The sequence below is a fragment of the Benincasa hispida genome, chromosome 10 (assembly GCF_027475165.1).
Source record: "Benincasa hispida cultivar pf3 chromosome 10, pf3_genome.v1.1, whole genome shotgun sequence".
Taxonomy (NCBI): domain Eukaryota; kingdom Viridiplantae; phylum Streptophyta; class Magnoliopsida; order Cucurbitales; family Cucurbitaceae; genus Benincasa; species Benincasa hispida.
Window position 1 is genome coordinate 30,095,923 of NC_143487.1, and position 10,185 is coordinate 30,106,107.

Below are 10,185 nucleotides of genomic sequence, written 5' to 3' on the forward strand. Positions count from 1 at the left end.
TACATAACAAAATTTAGGATTTACACACCTAAACATTTGTTCTTCTCCGAGCGATGTTCTTCAAGACCTATAGTATTTAGAAAAAGAGATTTCTCTAATACGAAATTAAATTTTGCCTCTTTCTTCTTTGAAAACAACAACACAATAACAAAAGTATGAGTACAATCTTAATCATACAACATTTCAGTTTTAGGTTCTAAAAGTTTATTGCATGGGATATGCACAGTATGAAACAAAGCATGAGATAGAACTTCTTCAAGTAACTTCATCAATGTTCTTGTCCAACAATGCTTACATCCATCAGCTTTAAGGCTTATATCACACAATAATTGTAGTAAACGTTCCAAAAGCTTATTGACAAAATTGTGAAATCTTGTTTTCTTGGTTAGGTGAATCCACAAAAATTTAGCAAAAGGTTCAAGCATTATGCACGAAAATTTAATAGCAAAAATGGTTACATCACCTTCCGAGTTATTTAAATAAATTATGTGAAGAAACTCGAGTGCTGCATCAATTGTAGAAATCCAAGCATCTAAATTATAGGGATTAAGTTCTAATTACAACCATAGATACTAAATTTTAACTATATAACATTGGTTCCACCATATACAAGTAAAACTACAACAACAAGAGTAGTGGGATGGGTCACTCCATTTTTCAAATTGAACCCCAATTTGTTCAATAGAAGTAGTAGAATAAACGACAATGAACTCAATTAGGCATCAATTCATTTCAGTCAAACAATACAATGAGGTAACCGATTCTCATATTAACGGACTCATTGGCAGAGACGAACAGTAAAGAAATGGATATAAGAAAATATCATACTAACGGACGACTCACTGACATACAAACAATATATAAGATAAGCATCAATTCATTTCAGTAAGAAAATGGATATAAGAAAATATCATACTAACGGACGTGATAGAGATCGACCACGGCAAAGACGACCCACTAACAGAGACGACCTCACTGGCAGAGACAACCAACGACCGATGACCATATCGGTTTAAAATCGACATTAAAGCCCATCTTCAATGTCGTTTTAAAACTGACATTAAAGATCCTTTTTTTAAACCGACATTATATATTTGATTTCATTTTTTCCAACCGACATTAAAGCCCGAAATTCTTCTAATGTTCATAACAAAATGTCCATTTTGCCCTCTAGTACAAATTAGCCTATAATAATATTGATTAAGCTGGCTTTAAAATATACCTTAATGATAACGATGATAAATATATAGTATAAAATTTAAAGAATAACTTAATGAGAACATAGTGTCAATAAACAATCATCAAACAAAACTTTTAAATGGAACAATCATTTATCATAGTATTTTTCAAATATACTTTCGAATGCAACTACTGTATTGCCTAAAAGACATCTTATACGATGTTTTACAATATATTTCATTATATAACAAATCTTGATATATTTCATTATTGGTTTAAATATTTCATACACCCAATATTTCATACCGCCTAACCAATTTAAAATCTTCAAATATAATAACTCTAGTTTAATATATTTGAGCAAAATCTCTTTCCAACATTAATAACCTTTGAAAACATAGAAAAAAAAATTCTAATATATAGCTTCCGACTAACCAATTTAGAAACTTCAAATATAACAATCCTGATTTAATATATTAGAAAATTGGCACACAAGCGATACCTAATTAGTATGGCATATATATCAGAACATCTGTGGTACACATTAAAATCAATATATATTATGATATATGCGTGTTACCAATATGTAATATACTGACTCAAAATAAACGATAGAATATATTATATACAAGCAAATATGGAACATACAGTATATACATACGAATATATTAACATAAAAAGAAAAAGAAACAATGTACGCAAATTATTACAAAAAGAAATTAAAACGAAAGAAATTATGTGTACGTGATAAGAAATCATCATTTGATAATTTGTCTTGCAGTTTTACAAAGAAATTATTTGTATATATTTTAATTGTGATATTTAATTAAATTTAACGTACCTAGCAAAATATTTACATGCATTAGTTTGATAAAAGGTATAAACATTATTCATAAAAACATTATTTATATTAAAAATACAAATCTCTAAGTCAAAGGTTTAATTCCTTCATACCGCAAACGTTCTACTAAACAAAGGAATACTTTATACGTCATACAAGAAAAAATGAATTAAAAAAAAAAACATTCTTCAGTTATTTTTTCCCTTCAAATCTCTTAAAAGATTTGGTTTGTGTATTAAGAGTTTGTTAAATTTTAGTTTTCAATTTTAGTTCATCTACTTTTAATAAATATTAGATTTAGTTTCTCAAAATTGATTTTGGTCAAAATTAATTAAATAATAACTAATAATTTTCATGCAAAGAAACCTATTTAAAAATATCTTTTAAAAATTATAGTGTAAATATTAATAAAAATAAATAAATAATTATGAAAAAAAAAACAATAAATTAACGAGATTAAATATAAATTTTGAAAATACATAAATTAAAATTAAATAAAAGTATACATTTAATTAACTTAAAAAAAACACAGCGACACAATTAAATGTACAACCACAAATTATTGTCCCGAAAAGGGAAAGGAAAAGAAAATTATTATTATTATTATTATTATTATTATTTAAAAAAAGCAGTTGATAAAGGATGGCCATTGGTTAGGCAGAGATGAGGATTGCGGTGGCCCACTAAAACTCTTGCCTGCCTATGTACATTTCATTTAATTCCAAATAAAAACTAATTCTACCTAAATAAATAAATAAATAATAAAACTAACTGTGGTAAATTAAAATTTGTGTAACCATAACTCAACTGAATTCTTTCACTTCTATTATATTAAAAAAATTGTGAAAGAGAGTCTAACATAGTGGTAAATTGATAATTGACATGCATTACTTTTTATGAAATTAGTATTTTAAATTTTCATACCATATTTATCGATCAAATTATATTAATTTTTACATTTTTAGGATGAATTATAAGTCAAAAGTTTAGATTGGGTTTGATAACCATTTTGTTATTTATTTTTAGTTTTTGAATATTAAGCTTTTAAATACTACTTCTATGCATAAATTTGTATATTTTCTTATTTATGTTGATATTTTAAAAAATAAAGTTTAGTTTTGAAAATATGAAAAAATATTTTTCAAAAGTTCGTTCTTTCTTTTGTTGTTTAGAATTTACTTGAAGTTTAAGCATTTCTTTCGTATAAGTATTTTAATTTTATCCGGATTCTAAAAACACAAGTTTTGAAAGTAATTTGTTTATTCTATTCGATAACAATTTCGTTTTTTTTATTATTTATTATTTTTTGTTGTTCCCAATTTTCTTACTTTAGTTTTTACGTTTCTTGTATAAATATTTGCATTTTTAATCAAGTTTCAAAAATAAAACCAAGTTTTAGTAAAGCTACTTTTTAATTTTTAAAAGTTGTTTTGGTTTTTAAAAATTTTGTGGATAAGAAAACATATAAATAAAAAAAATAGTATTTATAAATTTAATTTTTTTAAATGATAAAAAATGTTATTGCACAGGGTCTTAATTTTCTAACCTTACCGTTTTAGATGGCAAATAACAAAAGCAATAAACTCATATGTGTAATAGTGCATATAATTTAAATTCTCAGAAACTAAAAAGTTGAATTTGATAAGCATCTCATTTTTTTAAATTTACTATTTATTTTTCGTAATTTTTATCTATATTTAAATCTTTACTCAAATTCTAAACACAAAAACAAGTGTTCAAAAACATTTTTTTGAAAACACTCCTACACTATAAATTTAAAAAAAAAAATTGTGATAGTGTTTATAAACTTAATTTTTAAAAAATAAAAAATAAAAAAATAAAAAAAATATAAAATGGTTGTCGAAAACTTGCTCCCAAGAGTTCCATAATTAAAATATTTATATAAAGTTATTAATATTTTTCATTTAAAAAAAAGTTTAGCCCTATCCTCGACAATAATTTATTTATTTTTAAATCTTTGTATGTTTATTAGAAAAAAAATGACTAAATCTCTCGACCAAAGTATGTATCAATTATTATCGACATAGGCTCATATTAACTTCTTAATCTATTTATAAAATAAAATAAAAATTTAAACAGTGTCGAATTATCGAGAACTTCTTATTGCTAAAATGAAAAAGACCTTACATTTATATATGAACTACTATTCTTATTGTCATTTATTCAAAATTGACTAACTAAAAATATACCATACCATTTGAGAGACATGTTTGAAAATTCTACTTTAAATATATGGCTAATGGATATTATTTTTAGATAATTATTTTAAATGACAATACTACTGAAAATATTTTCAAATATAGTAGAATGTCACTTTTTATCAGGGTCTCTTACTAATAGATAATAATATTTTATTATATTTATAAATATGTAGCTCATTTTTTTATATTTAAAAATAATCCTTAATTTTGGAAAAAATGTCAATAAAAAACAATTTTATAATATAAATGTGTGTGTATATATATGTATAACAAAATTTACTTTATTTTACTATATTCATAAAATAATAATAATAATGATTAGGAAAAAAAGAAAGGAAAAAAAAAGAAGAAAGTGTTTGAGAAGAGAATCGATAGGGATAGGTGATAGATGAAGAAGTGAAAGTGATTTATATTATCTTCATATCTACAAAGTTCTGAGCTTTCTCTACTCTTCTTTGGTTTGAGATTGCTTCCACCCATCGCCCTTCTGCTTCACCTTCAATCTCCGAATCTCCATCGCAGGCCGTCTTTGAAGCTTTCAATCAAAGGTTCTTTGAATCTTCTCTTTCTTTTCCGTCTTTCATTCTTTCCTTCTGCTCCATTTCTACTATCCAATTCCCAAATCATACTTTTCCTCGTTCTTCTGCTTTAACCCTTCTCACATTTTCTTCTCTTAATTGACTTCAGTTACTCCCATGGCTTCCACTTCCACCAAGGATGTTGCTGCTGGTAAATTCTTAATTTCGTTTCTACCAATTCCATCCATCACATACTCATACTCTGTATTCTAGATTGTGGGTGTTGGGGGTAATTTGTGGGGGCTTTCTTTTTACGTGAAAATAAAGGGGTTCTTCTGTTCAAGTTCCTGTTTAGATTTAGGCTTTCATTTTGAGTGGCTAGAAATGCATATCAATGGAGACCATTTGATGGTTTTTAGGAATTTTGTTTCCTGATTAATTTAGTCTCTCGATTGGATATTAACTTTCATGGAGTTAAAATTTGTAGTGGAATTGCCGTACTGTGGTTTAAGTTAGTTGTAATGCTGCTTGTTCTACAGAGGTAATGGATCGTTTGATAGGCACAATGCAATATGGGTTCGACTCCCTGTAGGACCTCATTTCTTTTAGCGTGCAAAAACGAAAATACATGCTGGGTTGTTCACCCTTTTCGAGTCTAGATAAGATTTTTTCCGGCAGGATAAGGAGATAAGCCTAGGCTCAAAAGAATATAAGGGTCGTGATCAGTGGAAAGAGAGAAGCAAACAACTTAGAGTGTAGGGGATGTTTCTGTTGATGTGAAAGGGTATATATTTAGAAGAAGTTGGCATAGAGAAAGCTAACCATGAGTTTCATGTTCTATTTCAAAAAGAGAACTTTATGTGCAAACCTTCTTGGCTGATCTTCCCCCTACATTCATCTTCTTAATATCAATAATCCCGTTACTTTTTCCATTTCTTCATCCTTTTAGAAAATTATAGTTTCTTCTGAACTCTTTTCTCTTTTAGTTTCCTTCTGATAATCTGTTATCCATTTGCAGAAGAGAAGACAGCTTTATCAGAAAACAAAAATACCAAAAGCGAAGCACCTAAAAGTGAAACATCCTCTGTAGAGCAGCAGCCAGATAAACCAAAATCTCCCTCTGCTTCACCTCATGAAGGAGAATTTCCTCCAAATCCTTTTGATTTCTCAGCAATGACTGGTTTGCTTAATGTATGCCAGCTTCTTTCATGTCTAAGATATATTTAATTTCTGAAGGACTGCCATCTATTTGGTTTTAATTTAATTAAACTTTTATGTACTTAGGTCTACAATTACTTTGTTGTAACATATGATTACGTAATTGGTTGATTTTATTTTCCATATCAAATGCGACTTATAAATGACATTTGAGGTGAGGAGGAAGCAGTTTGTAGAATTTAATCTGCATGCAAACATAAGGTGGATGCCTAAAGTATATATGAGAGTTTATTAGTCCATGATCAAGCTGAAAGATGATAAGATAATGGTAGATTGCATAAACTCTTTCATTTTGTTAAGTTTTGGATGGGGAACTGATTTGTGTAAGGATATTATATACATGTCATGAGATACCCAACTACCAAAATTTCAATGTATTGGGAACCTAAAGGTTGCATAGGAAAATTAGGAGGTCTTTTAGTACTGAAAAAAAATTTAAGCTTAATTGATGTTGGATTTACATCTCAGTTGCATGTGAATCCATGATGCCAAAAGATATTTTAAAATTTTGATGCTTGAATACATTTTTTTTTTTTTTTTTGGGGGGGGTGGGTGGGTGGGAGAAGAGCACAGTTTAATTGGTAAATGAAATGGTACTTGAATACAATTTTATGACTGAAAACTTTTGAAACATGTTAAGAGGAAGTTGTCAAGGACCATTTATTTACCAGAGAAAAAGAAGATTGAATTTGTACTGCATATGTTCTTTTCACGCTTAGAAATGTAAAAGCAAAAGAACCCTTTGTTTTCCGTGCAGGATCCTAGCATTCAAGAATTAGCTTCTCAAATAGCAAAAGATCCTGCATTTAATCAGATGGCGTCGCAGCTGCAAAAGACTTTTCAAGGTGCTTCTGCTCAGCAGGGTATTCCTCAGTTCGATACACAACAATACTATTCTACCATGCAGCAGGTCATGCAGAATCCTCAATTCATGACAATGGCTGAGCGCCTTGGCAATGCATTAATGCAGGTTTTTGTTGTTGATTGAATTGAAATGCTCTCCTCTTGTTCTCCATCCTTTGTTTGCGAGAGCATGTCAATAGAAGATATAATTTTATTTTACAATTTTCCAGGATCCATCCATGTCTAGCATGCTGGAAACTTTTGCAAATCCATCAAATAAAGAGCAGCTTGAGGAACGAATGGCACAAATCAAGGAAGATCCAAGTTTGAAGCCAATTTTAGATGAAATAGAGACTGGTGGTCCAGCTGCCATGATGAGGTTTTGGTTTCTATGATTAATTATTTACAATCCTGCATCAATTTTTGGAACAAAATTGTCTGCTAAGTTAGATACCGTTCTGTTAAACTTTAAAGAGAAAATTTGCTTTCTTAGGTACTGGAATGACAGAGATGTCTTGAAAAAATTAGGCGAAGCAATGGGTTTTGCAGTGTATGGTGATGCTGCCAATGCTGAAAGTTCTGCTGCAGATGATTCAGAAGAAGTGGGGAATGATGATGAATCTGTAGTTCATCAAACTGCTAGTGTTGGCGATGCTGAGGTACATGATTATTTGTCACAAATTTTCATCCTCCAGGTCTCTTTCATTATGTTCATATGAAAGAACTATTGCAATCCAATCATCAGATGCAGCCTCATTTATAGAGGCATATCATACTTGGAGTTTTCTTAACTAGTGTAACATTAACATATTTCATAATGTTTGCATTTTTGTTGTGTTGTTTGGTTGTCATACTTTTCTCTGCTGTTTTTTTTAGGTTGTTTAAATCTTAATGTATTATTGGAGTAATTTTTAGTTTACTTTATTCATGATTCAATGATATAAGTATCTTTTAATTCTAGTGGTAGTTTCTTGAGAATAGTTGAGTTGCATGGAAGCTAGACCAACATCTACAGTGCGTTTGTGTTTCTTTACCTGTAGTTACAGCATTGTTAATATATTGAGATTAAAAGTAAATATAAGGTGATATCACTAGGATGACTCAATGCCCTTCGGTGGTGTAATTTAAAAAGCCCATGGAGAGCTATTTCTTCCTATCATAACTAGATATAAGGTGATATCTATAGTTTGCTGTTTGTCCTTCCGATGTGGCAATACTGAGGCTTATCATTTCTATCTTCAATATGTTTAATAAGATTTTGAAACTCTGTTGCATATTATTCTTTCTTCTTCTTCTTATTTTTTATTATTTTTTTATTATTTTTATTATTTTTGGTTTTTGGTTAATAGAATTGCGTTAAAATCATCCATTTTCACTTGTTAGTCTTTTTTTTTTGTGGTTCACCTTAGATCAATTTATATTAATACAAATAAAAAATATTTTTATCCTTATCAATTTGCCTCAATGAAATAAATTTTCTTTGTCATTTATCAATAAAATTGTTTCCCTTCTCAAAAAAATCATTATCGATTTGCCTCACCCCTTTGTCTGTTTAGAAATAGTAGAATTAAATAATTTGGAGTTTGTTTCGTGATGGAGAATATTAGACTAGAGCAGGATGATACCAAAACAATAAGAAATGACTTGCTTGATCCAGGTTTTGTTTTTGTTTTATTTAGGGCTTAAAAAATGCACTAGCAGCTGGTGCGAACAAGGACGAAGAAGATTCAGAGGGAAGGACCGCATTACATTTTGCATGTGGGTATGGTGAGGTACGATTGGTTTTTGTTGGAACTTTTTTTTTTTCCAAACTTGTTCTTTTCATTATGTTTCAAATTCTTAACATCCTTGTGTACTTGGGATGTTGAGTAATTTGCCTTTTTATTCCTGATAAATTGAAGACGAGCACTAAGAAATCTGATGACCACCATCTAGGATTTAATAGCCTACGAATTTTCTTCATACCCAAATGTTGTAGGCTCAGGTAGGTTGTCCTGTGAGATTAGTCAAGGTTTATGCAAGTTGGTTTAGACACTCAAAGAAATCTGTGTTCTTGGAAAATGCTATAATTTTTTGGTGGTTTTGCATAGATTAAGGTGCAAACATACAGTTGCGCTGTTAGCTAAATTGGTTGTACGTGGTCATCCAGTTAGCTAATGCTTATATTTTTTTTTTATTTTGTACTTGGTATTAACCTGATTCAACTTCTGAGATGGGTAAATTCTTAGTTACATGTGCTATCAATGAGCTTCCTATAGTGCCAGTTTTTTGGCATCAATTTGCCTTGTTTTTGTATTTTCAACTATGAATCTGGGAATTTTTGCCTTACTTTTGAACTGAGATATGACTAATCACCAAACACTCCCTCCCCTCCGAACAAAAAAACAGGCGAAGTGCGCTCAGATCCTTCTTGAAGCTGGAGTGAAGGTGGATGCATTGGATAAGAATAAGAACACTGCACTTCATTACGCAGCTGGTTATGGCAGGAAGGAGTGTGTTGCACTATTACTTGAGAATGGCGCCGCAGTGTAAACAAAACAGCCTTTAGAATGACATTACTCCATTCAATACTCTTTTCCTTACTCAATTTCACTGTTCTCTCCTTTTCTTCCTGCAGCACTCTCCAAAACTTGGATGGAAAGACTCCCATAGACGTTGCCAAGCTAAACAACCAACACGAGGTGCTAAAATTGCTCGAGAAGGATGTTTTCCTCTAAGCTTTGATGCCACAGGAAATATTTTGTGCCACAATTTGCGCACACCATGGGCGTTCCAGTGTTGTGATTATCTACGTTCGAAAAAGTTACAACTTAATTTAAGTAATGTGATTTTCATTAGAATGCTATATAGTTAGTGAGACAAAATCCGTTCTATTATGAGGTGTGCTGTGTGAGCCTTTTGTTATTTGGCATTGTGCCTGGGATTTAAGTACTGTCTTGCTACTTGACAAAGAGTACCCTGTGTTCAATTCTTTCTCTTGTTTTTAAATAATATCCAAAATCAAATTTGCAAAAGGTGGTAGATATTTTACTTGCTTGGTGAAAAGAATGAAAAAGTTGTTAATCTTCTGAAGCAATTTGTTCTCTCTCTCTCTCTCTCTCTCTCTCTTCATAACAGTAAAAGTTTTTGCATTTTTTCAAAGAGAAAAAGTGGGGTTCAAATGCCTATGCTTGCATTTTATATCTTCAAGCAGGTGCTGTAAAATGTTCCATTATGCTGCTCAGATCTGAAATCTAGTGGAGAAAGCTAGGAAACAAGTTGGTTAAAAAACACTTTTTTGTTTCCTAAATTTAACAATTTAGTTATAGAAATTTAGTTGGTAATGATTCAAATTAAGTGTGCAACAACTTAGTCCTTATAGTTT

At 30.1% G+C, this 10,185-nt stretch overlaps 1 protein-coding gene across 2 annotated transcripts; it reads left to right on the forward strand.

The window, feature by feature from the left end:
- Positions 1–4,530: 4,530 nt before the first annotated feature.
- AKR2 (ankyrin repeat-containing protein 2) lies at positions 4,531–9,835 on the forward strand. Of its 2 annotated transcripts, XM_039046046.2 has the most exons (9): positions 4,531–4,790; positions 4,930–4,971; positions 5,779–5,951; positions 6,736–6,948; positions 7,052–7,200; positions 7,315–7,480; positions 8,501–8,593; positions 9,210–9,349; positions 9,439–9,835. In XM_039046046.2, the coding sequence occupies exons 2-9, from the start codon at positions 4,938–4,940 to the stop codon at positions 9,536–9,538; spliced, it is 1,068 nt and encodes a 355-aa protein (XP_038901974.1). In that variant the 5' UTR covers positions 4,531–4,790; positions 4,930–4,937; the 3' UTR covers positions 9,539–9,835. The 2 variants fall into 2 exon arrangements, with proteins under 2 accessions (XP_038901974.1, XP_038901975.1); XM_039046047.2 differs by lacking the exon at positions 5,779–5,951.
- The last annotated feature ends 350 nt before the right edge of the window (positions 9,836–10,185 follow it).

What these genes read in the sequence shown, in the direction of transcription:
- AKR2 (XM_039046046.2), top strand. Translation starts at nt 4,938, where the DNA reads ATGGCTTCCACTTCCACCAAGGATGTTGCTGCTG. An exon ending in CACCAAGGATGTTGCTGCTG is followed by an intron (nt 4,972 to 5,778) that starts GTAAATTCTTAA and finishes ATCCATTTGCAG; the next exon opens with AAGAGAAGACAGCTTTATCA. An exon ending in CTAGTGTTGGCGATGCTGAG is followed by an intron (nt 7,481 to 8,500) that starts GTACATGATTAT and finishes TGTTTTATTTAG; the next exon opens with GGCTTAAAAAATGCACTAGC.